The following is an 18,408-nucleotide window of genomic DNA, read 5'->3' on the forward strand; positions in this document are numbered from 1 at the left end:
CCTTTTTTTTTATTGGTATTTCATTCCCACGACTGAAATAAAATAAAATCTTTCTTGTCGCCATCTGTAATATTATTGCTTTAATAAAGTTTCGTAACTGCATTAAAGCAAAATCTGTAAAAGAAATGAACAGATGTAACTGAATAATTTGATATAAATGGTGTAAGATATTTCTAAATAAAATAGTGGACACCAAACTATTTTTTTTATTATTCATTTATTATATCTTTTATGAAGTTTGTTCGAACTAGTTTAATTATTATAGTATGAGTTTTGCAGAAATTCCACAACAATCTAGTATTTTTACTGTTAGACGAAGAAACTTGATTCTTTGAAAAGGTTTTTTCATTTCGTATTTGTAATACTCGGATAAGTAATTCCTTGATGCTAGAAAGTACCTTAATCTGGAAAACTACCTAGATAAGCAGTTCCCAGACTTTCTAGAGTTAATTCATTCTAGAATTCCAAAATATTATACAAAATTCAAAAATCAAGTGATAACATTTTTTTTTATTTCCTTTATCTAAATTTTAAATTTATTATTTTTAAAAAAGGACTGATTTTTTTTGAGGGGGAGAGAAATTTCTAGTATTAGAATGTACTTCCAGAAGTACATTATTCTTCTTGCGTTAGGGCTACTATATATTTCATATATGAAAAGAAGGTAGATTCAAGCGTTCCATGTGAATTTTTAAGGTGTTGTGTAAAAAAGCAAAACAAATTAGGGCATCAGGAATGGGAGGGGGGATACATATGTAACACTGAATATAAATGATTAAAAATCAACAACGAATCAGAAAAATATGCTATAAGAAATATTGAAATGAAATTCCAGAAATGTACTGTTCGTTTCAGGCATCAAGACTTGCACTTTTCGACACTTGTATTTCGCTAAGGGGTGGTATGCAGAAAGTTGAGTTGTTATTATGCATCCAACTTCCGTGAATAATCTGAGATCACCCTACTGTTAAATATAACCATCTTTCTTTTCATCTTTCCGCTCGCTCCTCCCCTATTTTGACGAAATAAACGCCTCCTGAAGCATATGCAAAAGCGCGGAGAGTTTCGGAATCCAAGAATTAGCATTTCAAGAGCGTGCCTGATTTTTTCATAATATTGAGCGATGAGATGATTCCTCCAATCAAATTATTTTCACTACAAAATTTACAGTATTTTAAAAAAGAGCGCTAAGAATAGTATTGCATTCCACAATTAGAATTTCGTATGCGTTCATGGTTTTATTACAATATTAGATAAAATTATTCTTCCAAACAAAATTTTACAATATTTAAAAAAAAAGAGGTTTAAAAACATGATGTAGTTAAACAATATTATGCGCGTCATAGTTTTGTTACAATATTGAAAGATAATTCCTGCAATCAAAGCTTTACAATTTTTTTTTTAAATAGAGGTCTAAGAACATTATTTAGTTAAACAGTAGTGCATTCCAGTTGTTCGCTGTTACCTTAACTCACTACTTAAACATCCACCATATCTGTTTTCTCATTTTAGATGCTGTTTTCCATGCCGAGAAACTTCTAAAATCGTATTCGGAGACAACTGCTGCGGTTGCAATCTGGCCGGTCTCCAGGCAACCACAGAACTCGAGTACGAGGACTTGGTGCACGTAAGCTTCGTGGACAAAGTGTTCGAAGTTCCCTTCTTCGTCACTTACGACCACCAGACAAAAGCGGTGATTGTAGCAGCCCGAGGAACCATGTCCATGAACGATGTTCTCACTGATGTCGCGGCGGCCTTCGCTTGCATGGATGACCCCGGCTGTCCCCCGGGGACCCTTTGCCACGGCGGAATGCTCAGTGCTGCTAGGGAGATTAAAAGGAAGTTGGAGGAACATGGAATACTGGATCGAGCTTTTGAAGATCATCCGGATTATGATTTAGTCATAACGGGGCACAGTTTAGGTGAGTGCCTTTAGCGGTTGTATCGAAACACTCTTTAATACTTTCAGAATGACATTCTTTTGGAGTAAAATTTTGAATTTTGATATGTGTAATAAAATTAAATGAAAATTTTGGAGAAAAAATGATGCGATCATGTTTAGAGAAATACTAGTGATTTTACTGGTAATGTTGTGCTTATGTCCAGGATTTTTGATTAAACTATAAATTGGTTTTGTCCAGGAGTATTGATTAAAGTATAAATTGGTCGAGTCCAGGAGTTTTGATTAAGCTATAAATTTATTTGCGGGGAGAAAACGTGAATCGCTTTTAGTATAAAATAAATTCCTTTACAAAATGAATTAATATCTGAAAAAAATGTAAGCTTCTGTTTAAAATTATTTAAAATATTTTAATATTTTTTGTTGTAATTTCATTCTTAAGGAGCACTATTAAAGTTCCAAGCCTTTTGCTTATAAATAGATAAAAAAAATTTCGAGTTTGGTATTTCTCTGAAAATGCTGGTAATTGAAATGGCATTACTAATATTTAGTCAAGTGCTATTGATAATTACACACGATTAACATTGTTTTTATATTTAAGAGTGTACAAGCTGTAAAAAATTAGTGGAATTTCAAAGACATTATGATTAACCTCAAGTTACAATAAAGTATCTTTCCAAAATTACTTTGTTTTTCATTCTAAAACTTTTCATTTCTGAAATTCCTTTTTTCTTGTTTTAAAAGCATTTCAACCGTTTTAAATCAAAGCTAAACTTTGAATCGTAGTATATCTTTATATATAAAAACTATTAAATTTATCCAACGATAGTCTTTTCAGAAGAAAATGTGTCGAACATTTAATATGATTAAATGTCAGTACATATGATTAAATTTTAGTGGGAAATAGTGTTTTTCATAGTGTGAAATATGGCTGAAAAGTCTCAATTTCCATTCTGATATCTCGCGCGCGCGCACGCACACACGCACACACACACACACACACACACACACACACACACACACACACACACACACACACACACACACACACACACACACACACACACACACACACACACACACACACTTACGGTCAAAAAAAGTTTTCAATGTTTCCTTGAACCTAAATTATTCGATTCTATTGAATTATAATTTCGGTTATTCATGCAATGGATATAAAAATTTAGATTTGTTCCATAATGTTTCCAAAAGTATTTTTAAAAACAGTGTAGGCCATTATTAAAATGTTATCATTTACTTTGTACATAGAAGTTTATTGCTACTGGCATTTTAACACTATTCTGTAATTTAATTATTAAACAGGCTTTTTTAGCACTGAATTACGTGATGATATATATATATATATATATATATATATTTGCTTTGACCACTTAAAATATATTAGATGTTATTCCTGCTGTGGTGAAAGCTTATAAGCCAGTTAACAGCTACGCTACCCCGAGCAATTGCTTTTGTATCGTGGTCATGTTACTGGGCTGCGAACCACAGGGTCCCAGGTTCCAACCTCGTTCATTACAATCTCGCTACATTGGTGACCTCGGACGATGAACCTTCAACCTTCGTACAGCTGTGGTGGCGCCATCTACCCGCAACCAAACTCTGTAGCGAATAGCTTATAAATCAGTTAACAACTACGCTCATACCAATTCGCCACATTGGTGACCTCGGACGTTGAACCTTCAACCTTCGTACAGCTGTTGTGGCGCCATCTACCACCAACCAAAAGTCGTCAGACTCACTTGACGCAGCAAACCAAAAGTCGTCAGACTCACTTGACGCAGCAAACCAAAAGTCGCCAGACTCACTTGACGCAGCAAACCAAAAGTCGCCAGACTCACTTGGCGCAACAGCATCAGCAACCACTCACCCATATACGCTCGTTACAAGCTGAATTCAAAATATTCTAAATATAAATTCTACTTCCGTAAATTCAATAAATGGCTCAATAAATGTTCTAAAAATATGTGGAATCAGATAAAGTTTTGTAAATGAAACGATTCAATCCTTACTTTAATATTTCTATTATCTTCTTTATAGGCGCCTCAGTGTCTTCAATACTGACTCTGCTTCTGAAGCAGAAGTATCCAAAGGTCCGGTGTTTCGCATTTGCTCCTTCACCGACACTGAACAAAGCTGCGCTGCCTTTCACATTCCAAAACATTTTCACTGTGATCTACGGAAACGACAGCGTTTGTTACTTGAACTATGAAAATATAAAGACTATGGTCCTGGAAATGGTGAAATGTCTCAAAGAATGTAAACTACCGAAGGTATCGATTTAGTTTTAGTTATATGAAAAAAAATTGAATGTTTAAATTTCATTTTTTTTAGAGAGAATTTGGCGAAATATTTTATAGTTTCCAATTGCTTGGTTAATCACAGGAAGAGATGCTAAAGCAAATGATCATGAAAATGATGCGAATGTATGCTTAGATGTAACTGAAACCAAAGGAGTATATATCTCGGGTGCCAGTCTCAGATACAGTATCGTAGCACTAAATACCAGGATTCTTTTACTCTAGTCACTATCGGTTGCTTTGCTAGCATGATATTACTTTTTCACCCTTCCGTTCTATTTAAAAGAAATGCACGAACGTTTAGTTTCCATGACGTCCCCTAAGACTGGCCCCCAAGATATTGATACGTTCTGAGGCTTGGACCTGCTGGTAAGGTTTCAGGGTTCAAGACCCGATTCGACCGAAGAATCGTCGTGTAAGTGAATCTGGTGCACTTAAATCCGTTGGGGCCAAACGTCCTCCCGCTGATGTGGTGTGGAAGTTTGGAGAGGGGGTGCCAGCTCAGGTGTCACCCTCGCAGTCTGACCGCTGTTCAAAATGACGAGGTCCGTCCCAAAAATAGCCCTAGTGTTGCTTTAAAAATAACGGGCCGTTAAATCTAAATTAAACTTGAGTGTCAATCTCAGATGCAGTGTCGTAGCACTAAATAGAGCCCGTATATATAAGATTTTTTTTTTCTCATAGTCACCATCGGTTGCTTTGAAAGCATATTACTTTTTCGCTCTTCCTTTTTGTGTGTCTTTAAGAAACGCACTAACGCTTTGTTTCCATTACGCCTCCTAAGATTGGCATCCAAGATATCGTCCCAGTCATTGTACCTGTGCTCAAAAGAAGGCAGGGCGTGACACGAAATAACTCGGATACGATTCCTCTCGTTATTTTCTTCCTTTGCAAATAATTGTGTATCTTAGATAAGGTTCCGAATGCCTTACATGACAATAATGACGAATTATTAATCTTTGGAGCGATTTAGCATTTTTACCGAATCTATCATGTAACCCTTGGAGATTAATACCCGACATTTAATAATAGATACCTGAAAATTGAATTTACGTTATTTCAGACTGATTGAAATCAAAATCTGATGCGGAACAGCAATTGTAATTGCAAAATGATATACTAAATTTCATATATTAAGTCATTGCGTTTTTGAGTAATGGTATTTGAATGTTTGTGAAAGAACAGGCCGATAGAAAGGCAGCCACTTGTCTGATTTGATTCCACATTGGATCGGTTCCACGCTTTAGATGCTAATCTGTGTACCTACTTTTATTTATCAAATTTTATCCCTCTTAGTTTTGTAGTTATCGTGTTAACTTATATTCAGACAGCCGGACAGACAGATTTCCTCTGAATGAATTTCATTCAAAATTGTATAGAAATCTACAAATTCGATGTAAAGATCATATACCAAATTTTATTAATCTAGCTCCAAACTTTTTTCAGTTACCTTTATCACAAGCAGAAAGATTGATAAACATAATGCCAAAAATGTGCTTTTGGAACTCAGGGAGGTGTAGATCGCGGTTATTTGTTAAAATTTGTTCGAATTGTTGTTTGTGTGGTTAAAAATTCGTATTCGAATTTTTTGGCCATCACAGTATTACTTCGTGTACGAGAAAATAAAAATGTTCAAAATTTGGCGTATGGTTGTTTCGATATATTATAAAGATGTTTATAAGGGTTTTTTTTTTATTACGTGATTTTATTAAACTTCTTATGATAGTAAATTTCTTTTTGAGACACTTGGTAATCGAAGATTGTCAAGGTAGCATTCCAGTTCTCGTGAAGTTATTGTACAGCATTTCGACTGTTACATTTGACACAGTAAATGTGATCTGAACTTTGCGTGAATCAATATCTTCAACTGGCATTGCAAACACTTTGCTCTTTATCGAATCCCAAAACCGGCATCGTCCGATTTGAATTCAGTGAACCAAAAAAACACATTCAATTTATTTCTTCGTTGACAAAACTCTAATGTAAAAAAGCACTATTTCTGCATTAGTTGTGTTATTTGTTGGACTTAAATCAATTTAAAAACACGACTTTCCATAGTAAGTTTTACAAGTCTTACAATATCTTATTCAATGATTCTTTTGTAGTAAATTTTCAATCAGGAAATGACTTTATGATCACACTATTTGGAGTTGTACTTTTTAAGAACAATGAAGATGATTTATTAAATTGCTAATATAATGAAATACGTTAAAAGAAATTATCTGATTTAGTTGTCGAATACGACTGTAGAATTATTTTGTTATTTACGGAATCGTGTAAATTGTGTATTTATAGAAATAAACAATAAATAGTCGAATAATATTCAAAACATTTACAAAAAGTATTCTCTTTTTCTATAGTACAAAGTATTTCTGGCAAAGGATTATCAAGAAGATGTCGATACGGAAGAAAAACATTGCAGAAGTGAGATCGATGAAAAAAATTACGGGACCAATTTATCAGATGGCGAAAACGTATGTAAACTTTTACTCTTTGTAGATTGAATAAAAAACAGTAACACAGTAAAAACTAAATAATGTCAGGATATAATATTTTGACACCTCTTTTTTCATCATATGTACTTAAGTTTAAAAAAAAGAAGTGAATGCATTGCATCTTTATGTTCACAACCTTCTAAACAATAAAAATAAAAAAATGGTACCCATAGCATTTTTACAGCTCTCCAGCTCTCCCCTTTTTTGCTACACTACCAGTAGCGGATTTAGACATTTTGCTGCCGTAGGCAGTGCATACCATGAATCCCCTCTCCCTTTTTTAACCTGTTAACAGAGTAATTAACTTATACTCAATTCGTTTTGCATTGAAATATTTCGTCATACCCAGCTAACAGGTTAATAAGCTGAACGATTTAGTTTCGTTTTAGAATAAATTGCATAATTTTTTTAGTGTGGCTCATAATTACTCAATATATGCGCTTACCTTATTGAAACAGACTTTCAGTATTTATAAATACTTTAATAATTAACTAGAAAACAGATTTGAACAATATATTTCCCAAATAATAATATTCTAATATTTTATAATTCATAGAAATTGCTAATTTTAGCACCTTTTTTTTTATTTCGTGACTAAGCAAATATAAACTTTTTAATAAACTTATCCGATTTCTCACCTTGAGACCACACAAGCTGTTTTTCTCTTCTCTTGTGAAACACAAAATTGCAATTAATCAATGAATTGCAATCAATTGCTTTGTTTGATTTCCTAAAGTCTTTGTAAATTTTTGGGAATAATTTTGTTTACCTTCAGGGCGAACCCTTTATGAAGATCGATCTAGAGAAAGGATGCGAATTTCCTGTCGTCACGGAAAGTGTTTACGTTGTAGGCACAATCGTGCACATATGGAAAACTGATGAAGGGTTAGTATGAGTTGATATTTTCCTCGTTTTTTTTTATTTGTTTAATGGATACTAATTATGCAGATAGCAATTATAAAATTGTCAATAAATTCACAACAGCGAAAATATTTTCAAAAGTTGCTTAATTCTGCCATGCAGGATTCCTCTTCTGTGTTTTCATGCAGAAAAGTATATATCGTCAGAGTGAAGATAATTTCATGGGAATTTTTTTTTCTACATGCTTCTAAATTTGTATTATTTTGTAGCAGAATAATTGAATAATTAGAAAAATATCCAATGTGAAATTTAAGAACTGTATTCTAAGTATTCGATAAGCCCCTATAAATAGTTTTAATTTGTTAAATATTTTTACGATAAAATAATAATTTAAAGCTAAAATGTCTTTTCTATAAGATCCATGCTAATTTCATTAAATTAAAACTTTTACGGCATAATTAGTTCATAGTTAGTCAATTTTTGTAGCATAATTAGTCAATATCACACAATTCAGTTGCATAATGAGTCAATATCACACAATTCAGTTGCATAATGAGTCAATATCACACAATTCAGTTGCATAATGAGTCACTATCACACGATTCAGTTGCATAATGAGTCACTATCACACGATTCAGTTGCATAATGAGTCACTATCACACGATTCAGTTGCATAATGAGTCACTATCACACGATTTAGTTGCATAATTAGTCACTATCACACGATTCAGTTACATAATTAGTCAATATCACACGATTCAGTTGCATAATTAGTCAATATCACACAATTAAGTTACATAATTAGTCAATATAATACAATTACCTAAACCTACCTAACCAATTACCTTACCTTAGTTATTACCTAAAATAATAATTTAAAGTTAAAACGTCTTTTCTATAAGATCCATGCTAATTTCATTAAATTAAAACTTTTACGGCATAATTAGTTCATAATTAGTCAATTTATGTAGCATAATTAGTCAATATCACACAATTCAGTTGCATAATGAGTCAATATCACACAATTCAGTTGCATAATGAGTCAATATCGCACGATTCAGTTGCATAGTTAGTCAATATCACACAATTCAGTTGCATAGTTAGTCAATATCACACAATTCAGTTGCATAATTAGTCAATATCACACAAATGGAGTGATATTTCAACTAATTGTTATGATAAATTTGTGAATGTCGATATGCCAGACTGTTAACCAAATGATATAAAACGATTTTTTTAAATTGAAGATTTAAAATGTTGTTTAACTACGAGTTCAAGATTTTAGAAACGGATTTTATTTTTTTAAATGGACTTATATTTTACTGTCCAGTGTAAATGCTACATGCTTATCTTGGGACGTTCTTTTTTGTGCACAAATGCGGAATGCTATTCAGAAAAATTTAACTGTATAAATGTTGAAATTCAGATAAAATGTGAAATGCTAATTATATCCTGTACACTATTGCAATTTTATTGTTTCCTTAAATAAAGGAAATACAAGGTGATTCATAAAGAAGGATACACTTTCCAGATGCTGTAAAACAGTAACAGTCAAAGATATGAACCACCTTAGAGAATTGCAAGATATATGTACTCTTAAAGTTTGTATCTCGCCCTTGACAGAAGTCACACAGGCAGTAGCATGTGTGTCACGTTACTAATCAATCGAAATGGCGTCTTCTGCAGTAGAAAAGGCTTTTTGAGTTCCTTAATTTAGCAAAAAGGAATCCTCAATTGTTGCGCAATGGCATGGAAAATTTAAAGTTATGGACTGCTTTTGCAAAGGTATGGGCTCTGCCCGCGTGGGTCTGGTGTGGTGTGGAGAGAGGGGTGTCAGGTCAGGTGTCGTCCTCGTCATCTGACCATGGTTCAAAATTACGAGGTCCGTCTCAAAATAGCTCTAGTGTTGCTTTAAAACGGGACGTTAATATAACTAAACCAAACCAAGCAAAGGTATGAGTCCTGGATGACTGACGGCATCGCAAGAAGTCATCATTCAACGAAACCCGGAAAAATGAGAGTGAGTCGTGAAATGCAGATTTCTCAGCTCACCGTCTGAAAAATTTTGAGAAAGAAGCTGAAAATGATTCCATACAAAATGCAAGTGATGCAAGTTTTGATTGACTTTGACGAACAAAAGTGCTTTGAATTTTAGGCCAATATGCAGCTTTGTTTTGAAAAATTATAATTTTGCCGATCACTTAGTTTTTATTGATGAAGCAACATTTCATGTCAGTGGGAAGATACACAAGCACAATGTTTCCTTTTGGGGAAGAAAGAGTCCCAAATTCACAGTGCAACTCGTGCGAGATTCTCCTAAGGTAAATTTGTTCTGTACAATGTCCAGTAAGAAAGTGTGCGACCCTTTCTAAGGGGTCGCACATAGAACCTTTACGACTGTCTCTAACAAAACTTAAAATAACGCCATACAATTCTGTTACAGGTGACATATAATTTCTTGCATTGTTATTGATTTATAGTTCATTGAAACTGTATACTTCTTTATGAATCACCTTATATTGTTGTAGCCATAAGCTTTCCAAATTTAATATTTTTTAACCATAAATCACCTTATCTAAATTTAACTTATTTGAAATGTGTAAAATATTTATTTCTTTTATTCAGTAATGAAATGACTGTTGAACAAAGGAGAACAGGTAGAAGTATCACAATCTACGAAATGGGGGCGTTGCAATGTTTATTTTCATCAGATAAACTTCATACTTCGAAGCTGTTTAGAAGATGGGCATAATTTTGTTCCGTAGACAGATGGCAGGGGCGACGCTTGAACTAGCAAACCTACATCTTTCTGTAGTTCACGTCACACCATTGATTTGTGACGAATTTAACAGTCATCAGTGCCTCATGCACAATGTATCTACGAATCCGATTCTACTGTTCGCTTCAGAATATTAAGACTAGCACTTTTCAACGATTGTAGTTCGCTAAGGGGGTGTGAGGTCGCAGTGACCTGGTGGTAAAGTCTCGGCTTCGAAACCGAAAGTTTTCAGGTTCGAAATCCGGTTTCACCGAAGAACCGTTGTGTAAGTGGGTCTGGTGCATGTTAAATCCGTCAGGCCGAAATGTCCTTCAACTGGTGTGGTGTAGAATTTTGGAGATGATGTCAGCTCAGTGTCGTCCTCGTCATCTGAACTTTAGTTCAAAATTACTAGGTCCGTCCCAACATAGTTCTAGTAGTGCTTTAAAAAAGACGCTAATATAACTAAACTAAACTAAACTAAACTTCGCTAAGGGATGGTACGCAGTAAGCTGAGCATTTATTAAGCTTCTTACTTGAATTACTTACTTACTTACTATGAATAATCCGAATTCACCTATTTTTAAATCTAAAAATATTCTCCTTTCGTCTTTACACCCCCCCCCTTTTCTTTTGACTGAATAGACGCCTCCTGACGCAAGAGCATAAGCTCGGTGGGTGTGGTAATTTGAAAATGAACAGTTAGCTAAAGGTTTCGAGGAGAAATACTGGAAAAAATATGTAGTATTTTATCTTTTGAAATTTAATATGTTAAGATGAGTCGAAAAGCAATACTATGCTCAAGTTGTCATTTACCCGTGTTAAGCTATTATTTTATTAACTAAGGTATTATTAGATAATTTTCTCATTTTTATGACAATATCGTTTAGTCGCTGATTTCTGCAAGTTTCTTTTACTTAAACTGATTTTTTCCCCTTTTGAATTATACTTGCATTTTAACTATTTGAACTATTGAAATATCATTATTATTTTTTTTATTATTGGCAGGTATCGTTTAAAGATTAGAAGGGCTGATGACTATAAGCCTCTTTCTTTTCGTCCGAAATCCATTCTGGATCATTTCCCTCAGTACCTCCAGGCCAGTTTGAACCAGTTGGGTAAAACTCCAACGCTGAGTGCATCCTCTATGCCTAAGCCATTAAGCAAGGTGAGACTTTGTTTCTTTTTCTTATTTTGGTTGAAATTAAGAAATTATCATCTGGGTTTTGTTTTTGTTGGAATTGTGGTAATATTGCAAGAACTGATTGGAATTCTTCAAAAGATATGAATAAAATTTTTTTCAAACATATTTATTGAGTTTTTGAATATATAATTTCTGGAGCACCCCACCCCCTTCGAAAAGAAGCCTTACATTTCAATCAAGGAAGTTTGCTACTGATCAGAACTGGCCTTTAGTCGATTGGATCGATTACTCCCAATTGGGTTCCGATCCTTTATTTGACTCTTAAGTTTTTAATAATATTTAGTCTTGCGGTAGGGTGCAATCTATTGTAAGGTTTAACAGCAAAACTTATAGAATCAAGTACACTACCATAAACTGTTAATACTACAACATAGAAAGCTGAAAACTGTTACAAATAAAAAAATTTTTTCTTTAATTCAAAATGTTTAAAATCTTAAAAGAAATATTTCTAAAAAATTCTAGGAAAAAACTAATGCTTACAGTAGGTTTTATTTTCCTCTTGCAGTCAAACTAGTATCTTAGTTAAAGAAATTTTCTAGATCAATCTTTTTTTTATTTCGATTCAATTTTATTATCTCAAAAAAAGTAGAAAAAGACAAAAACATTTTGGGACAGATTACACTAAAAGTAAAACTATGAAAAAAAAAATCTGAGTTTATTAAATATATATATATATATATATATATATATATATATAAAAATATGTCAAAATAAATTTTTAGCCTCTGTGTGTGTGTGTGTTTATTATTATTATTATTATTCATTTCAAATTTTAAAATATGAAATATAATAAGAAATATAAAAATCAGCTCTGCAAATTAACTGAAAACCATTCCAGCTAGCTAATATTACTTTCAAATATCTCTGTGTCATCCAAGGCTGGCCTCGTAATTGATAACCGATTTGTGGAGCTTAAGTTTGACATATTAACTAGCAACTAAATTTGAGAGTTTATTACTCCTATTTGAGAATTTGGGTGCCCACATTTCAATAATCAATGCAAGTACAGTTTTTTTTAATTATTGCCCCACAGCCAGTAATCAATGGCTTAGTTACTACAAAACTAAGCTGTATAAACAGAGCTTATTGTGACTGTTAATCCATCTATCATGTTACTGCATAAGTACCTCTCTTCTAAATTCCTCCTTTAACGTTTGGAATGATTTTGGGACCACTACATCTATTTGGTCTTTTTATGCTTTTTTTTTCCGTCATATATTCAGTTCTCTTGTTTCCGTATATTCCACGAGCCAGTTTTTAAATACCATTGGCTGTTATATATAATTTTTAATAATTTTTATTTATTTATTATTTTTCACTTTTCCTCTCGAGTGGAATTCGGTTTTCCGGCGTCACATTTTTTAAAAATATCATTTGATGCAGTTATTTTTAATGCTCCACAATTCCAAATATTTTAATCTTAAGTTGGATATAGTTTAGCCAAAACTGGCTCTTGTATCACTAAACCTCATTACCAACACCTTTAGAATTTGGAGATGATTTCTTTGGTATAATAATTCAAATATAATCTTAAATCTAGAAGCTGTTTTGGAGCGATTTGGATCTTAGAGTATTTTGCCTTTTTTTTTTATAATGCCATCAAACCAGGAAGGCTCACATATTTATAGCCTTGGTCAACTAATAATTCGTGGTGTTATTTTAATACTTTGATATCATCAATGAATATTGCAAATGAACAATATAAAATACGTTTAAATAGACTTTATTCAAATTATATAAGAGAGCAAAGATTCTGGACCAAACATCGAAGGATTTGTTTGGAAATGTTGCTTTTTTCCCCCTTAATTTTTGAAAATAAATTTTAAAAATGCACTTCATAATTTGGGAGAAATGTTATTTATAATTTAACAAAATATACCACAATAAAAACTGCTAAATTAATTTCTAAAATTTATGTTTATAGGTGTGAGAAGATAAATGTTCAACAATGGACAAAAAAGGAAAGTACTTCATATCTAATGGAGACCATGCCATAGGTGGAAGTAGTGTACTTCATTTGTGTATTTTGTTGTATCTGTGATTTTGGTTCGTGTTGTGAACAATTCTACAGTAACTATCGGATATGTTATATCCAATAATTTTAATCCGTTAATCTCTTAAGAAACTTCGTGTTTCTTGCCAATTCGTATGGTTGTGAACTTAATATTCCTTGTATATAGAACTGTTGCCAATGAAAGCGACCTTCTGTACTGACTAACATATAAAAGGTTCAACAAAACATATCAATTTCACACATAATTGGTTTTGAAAAGAAATTTCAAGGATAAGAATGGACCAAATGAAATAAATAAGAAAACTATCTTTACTATTATTCAGTGAAAGCAGAAAAGAAGTGGCTGCGACTTTTAAAGTTGATGGATATATAATATCAAACAATATATTTAAGATTTAAAATCAAATTTAAATGAATCATTTTATTATTTAGAGTTATGATTTTACTCATTATTGACATGTTAATATGTGCAAAAATTTTATTGTAATTAAAACCATTTCATATGAAATGAAAAAAATTTTCGTCAGTTATAAATGTAAGTGTACTGTATATGCATATTGATATTTTGTAGACGTTAAACTAAGGATATATATTAAGGAATTATTACTTTAAGAAATTAGTTGTGAAGTAATGCCATGACATTTTTTCGTGTTTTCTTTTATATAATCAAACAAAAGCATTTTAAAGTAATAATTCAAATTTATATTATTATTTATTATTGTTTTATTGAAATGTGATAAATCTTTACTATATGAGAGTGAAAAAAGGGAGGGAAAATTGGTTGAAAGTGATGATAATTCTGAGCTTAATTAGAAGCAGTAATAAGAATTTTTGAACTTTCTCTTTATAGCTGTTTACAGCTTTGATATGCATTGGACATTTGTGAAGAGATTAATATATTTTCAAAGGCAATAATTTATAATTATTGAATAGAGAATATTTTATAGGTAACGAATGAATTTTTAAATTTAGATAATTTACTCTGAAAGTATTAATGAAGTAATATTCCTGAGAATTTCAAGTATTTTTTCAATCATCCCATCAACAAATATCACCAGATATTAACGTGGGAATAAAATGTCTCTCTTCAAATTCTCCCAATCGCCAAACTGTGATCTATTTCGGTATAGAAATTTTTATCCATATTGACACATTTGGCGACAATACTTAGTGCTGTAACTCTGACTAATGGGAATAAAAGGCACATTGGCGTGTATTTGAGTTATTAAATAAACAAAAAAAAGTTTTGAATATGACACTACATGATTATTTTTTTATAAGTATAGTTAAGGCTTTTGAAAATCAAAATTTTTCTGAAAGTTTTATTTCTTCTAAATACAGACTACTTTAATATAAAGTATATAACTGATCAAAATGCAAATTGTTTGTAATCATTACTGAATTCACTTTAATATAATATTTACGAATTTAGATAAAATCGAAATTCTCTAAACATTCTGCGGCTAGCTAATGCAGATTTCACAAAATTTGTTCTTCGCTGTGATTTTTTTTTTTTTTTTTAATTTCTGTGATTGTACTTAATTTTCTTGTACTTCATTATATCTCTAGATGATCAAACATTCCATTTTCAGCCACGAGAAATAAAATTATTCCTTCTATTTCTTGTTTTTATGGATGAAATTTTCTATGGATGGATGTTATTTTCTTAATTTATGGATGAAATTTTTCTTTTATGTAGACTTTCTCTAAGATTCAAGAAAAATTATATACTTATTCGAACAATTTTGTGATTTAAAACTTTAAAAATATTCACATTTTTTTTTAACTTTTAGACATTTTTTTTAATGTTCCTATTTAAAAAAAAAATATCTCAATAAATATCAGTGTTTGGAATTCCGCAGAGAAAAACCAGAAGTCAGATATTGGTCAACGAAAAGCTTGACAGTGCTTTTTTCAATGAAATATGAAAAGATGAATGGTTCAGAAAAGTTTAACTAATGAACTCTAGGGAAAAATCAGTAAATATCCTAACATCAATATAAATTAATCCTCCTCATAAAATATTTCAATTATTATTGTATTGCAAATTAATTTCGAGGCGCGAGTAAAATATAAATGAATATCCACATTTTAATTATATGAAAGAATACAAATTAAAATGAGAAAGATTTTTATAGTATGAAATTACATGAATTTTAGAACTAAGCAAACTTTTTCTCTAAAATACATATCATCAAGATTTGGCATATTTCTGGACATTTTGCTTTCTTTTTAATATTTAACTTTAATCGATTATTTCATAAATAATGATTCGTACTGTTGATATGCTTTAATTGTAATCAGATCGAGTACAATCGATATTAAAAATCTCTGTTAACGCTGAAATGTCAATTTTATAATTTCTAGAAAAATAGAATGCTAAAATACAAAAGTAATGTTCTACTTAATACACTTTTTTAGTGTCATTCGTTTTACCATTTTCTAGAAAGAACCCGCCCGAAATACTATTGTTTTTTCCTTCCTCCATATTATATTCTGTCTTTGGGTACTTGAATTTCAAATCACCAAATATCCAATATTTCTTCGAATCTTAAGGAAAGTACTTTTATTTGTTTCAATCATTTAAAAATATAAAAACAGTAAAGCATCATTTATACATTATTTCATCACAATTCCAATATAATCCCAATCTTTATAAAATTAAGTACTTCGTTTATATGATCAGGAGCTTTGGTTATATATCGTTTTATCTAAAATTCATAAATTTTCTCCATTTATCATCATTACCCCTTTGCTAATTAGAGGAATATTTATATCCCTGCCGTTTCCAAAGGGAGGGCGCAAGATAGAAGATCTTATGAGAAATGGCTACAGTTAATTCGAAGATCAATTCAAGGTCACTTTAGCGGATTGCTGTGAGTGATGATAATGGCGCTATTCTCGAATTTGTTATATTACTATGTAATAATTCGGAATTACTGATATTATTATGTAATAATACACTAATTATAGTAATAAACCTGGAAATTATCTCTTTAAAACGAATTTGTATTAAAAGCATTCAATTTGTAATAATCTAAGTTGTTTATTGAAATTTCATTTGTATATCTGTTTATGTCCTAGAAAGACGTTTAAACGGTGCTTTACTATTTATACATTTTTTCTAAATTATTTTTTAAAAAAATAGGCATACCATAAAACTTTGAATTTTAGAGATTATTTATAAAATGATTATTAATGAAGTTTAATATGATTTATTAAACCGTACTTAACTGAAAATGCAACACGACCTTTTTAATTGTGAAAACTTTATTTTGAAAGTTGCATTCCGAGATTACCTCAGTGTGTACTAATTTCTTATATATTTTTGTAATTAAAAATGTTTTATTATTATTATTATATATATCCTCGTTTGTTCTTTGTATCAGCTACAGTAAAAATATTTTGCATAAGGTTTATTTGCCACTGAAGCTTTTAAAACTATTCATATTGCTTTTGGTTCCAGCAAAAAAAAATTTCCAAAATGAAATATTGATGTTAAAGAAAAATTATCTCCATATCATATTTTGTATAACTACATTAAATGACACTAAATGTGTCAATTTGTTTTGTAATAAAAGTGATAAAATATGCTATAATTTCCGACAGAAAATCAAAGTGTTAAATAATTTTATTTTCTGAGTACATTTTTTTTATTGTTTCTTTATTTTTCATTATTTTAAAAGACCAATGGTGCCGATTTTGATCCTTTTTTATATATTTTATACACCGTCAAAGAGATTTTAATTTTTAATTTATATTTTTGTACTTATTTTAAAAATATTCCTGTAAAAATTAAAAAGTTTTATTTATATGCAATAATTATTTGTTATGATTTTTTTTCTGTGTAAATTTTTATTATCTAGTATAATCAATCTATAAAATTATTTTACCCAGGGCCGAGTGGGCTAATTGGACTGTAGCTCAAACGTACCACTGATTTTAGGACACCTAAATACTGATTTAATTTTTTCCGTATTTCGATGTATAGTACTGATTTACTTTAATAATGATTTTTTATTTTTGCAAAATTGCTTTGCATTTATTGAAAAATTGATGCCCTGGTGACATTATTTTAATTTTTATTGGATATCTCTTTTCGCTTAGCCATAGGCGCTCAAACTCCTAGTTACATTTCTTATGGGGCATTTCCTCATGATCAGGACGCTCAATTTTGTTTAAAATGGCACTGATTCGAATCTTTTTTATGTATGGAAAATGTTATATGATGAAAAATTTATTTATTATGTCCTTGCCAGTTTTGTACATTATATTTTGTTTTTGTATGTGATAGTTTTTATGGTTATTGAATACATTTTATTAAGATGTATGTATTGAACAAGGTTTTATGTTAGAATTCGATGCGAGGACGGTACTGTGATAACGAAGAAGATCAAACCGTTTTGTAACACTTAACTTATTGTGAATGAATACGAGTTGTTCTCCTGGTCAAGGCGACAGAATGCTTTTGTTAGAGATTTCTGTACTGTTTATTTCATTAAAAGATGATGGAAAGAAAGCCTAAACGTTACTTAGTTGTATTTTATTATATATTGTTGTAAATGTAACTTTTTTTATGCAATAAAATTTGCTTTTTTTTAAAAAAAAAGTCTTTAATGCTCTTTATAAGATTTTATATTTTCCAGTAAGCTTTGATATCGAAAATTTAGGCCCAAACACGAAATGTGTGCGATGTTCGAACTCGCAATGTTAGTGTTCATAGCCGAGTAACAAAGACACTAGACAAAAAAAGTGTACACTCCTTTTCGGAGGTTGTTATCTGGCTTATGAAGTTACCACCACAATACTCCTCCACCAGTAAGTCGGTGGAGTTTATCGCGCCAGTTATGGCGAGCGA

The 18,408-nt window shown here is 31.2% G+C and overlaps 1 protein-coding gene across 3 annotated transcripts in view; it reads left to right on the forward strand.

Annotated features, from left to right (window-relative positions):
- Positions 1 to 18,159, forward strand: part of LOC129991685 (diacylglycerol lipase-beta-like) — a 160,989-nt gene extending 142,830 nt beyond the window's left edge. For all 3 annotated transcript variants that reach the window (XM_056098251.1, XM_056098253.1, XM_056098252.1), the window contains exons 9-14: positions 1,513 to 1,922; positions 3,959 to 4,191; positions 6,579 to 6,692; positions 7,489 to 7,598; positions 11,341 to 11,500; positions 13,461 to 18,159. In XM_056098251.1, coding sequence (XP_055954226.1) covers positions 1,513 to 1,922; positions 3,959 to 4,191; positions 6,579 to 6,692; positions 7,489 to 7,598; positions 11,341 to 11,500; positions 13,461 to 13,466 — 1,033 coding nt within the window. In that variant the 3' untranslated portion in view covers positions 13,467 to 18,159. The remainder of the gene's footprint in view (positions 1 to 1,512; positions 1,923 to 3,958; positions 4,192 to 6,578; positions 6,693 to 7,488; positions 7,599 to 11,340; positions 11,501 to 13,460) is intronic.
- The last annotated feature ends 249 nt before the right edge of the window (positions 18,160 to 18,408 follow it).

Source organism: Argiope bruennichi, chromosome 2 (assembly GCF_947563725.1).
Source record: "Argiope bruennichi chromosome 2, qqArgBrue1.1, whole genome shotgun sequence".
NCBI classification, from domain to species: domain Eukaryota; kingdom Metazoa; phylum Arthropoda; class Arachnida; order Araneae; family Araneidae; genus Argiope; species Argiope bruennichi.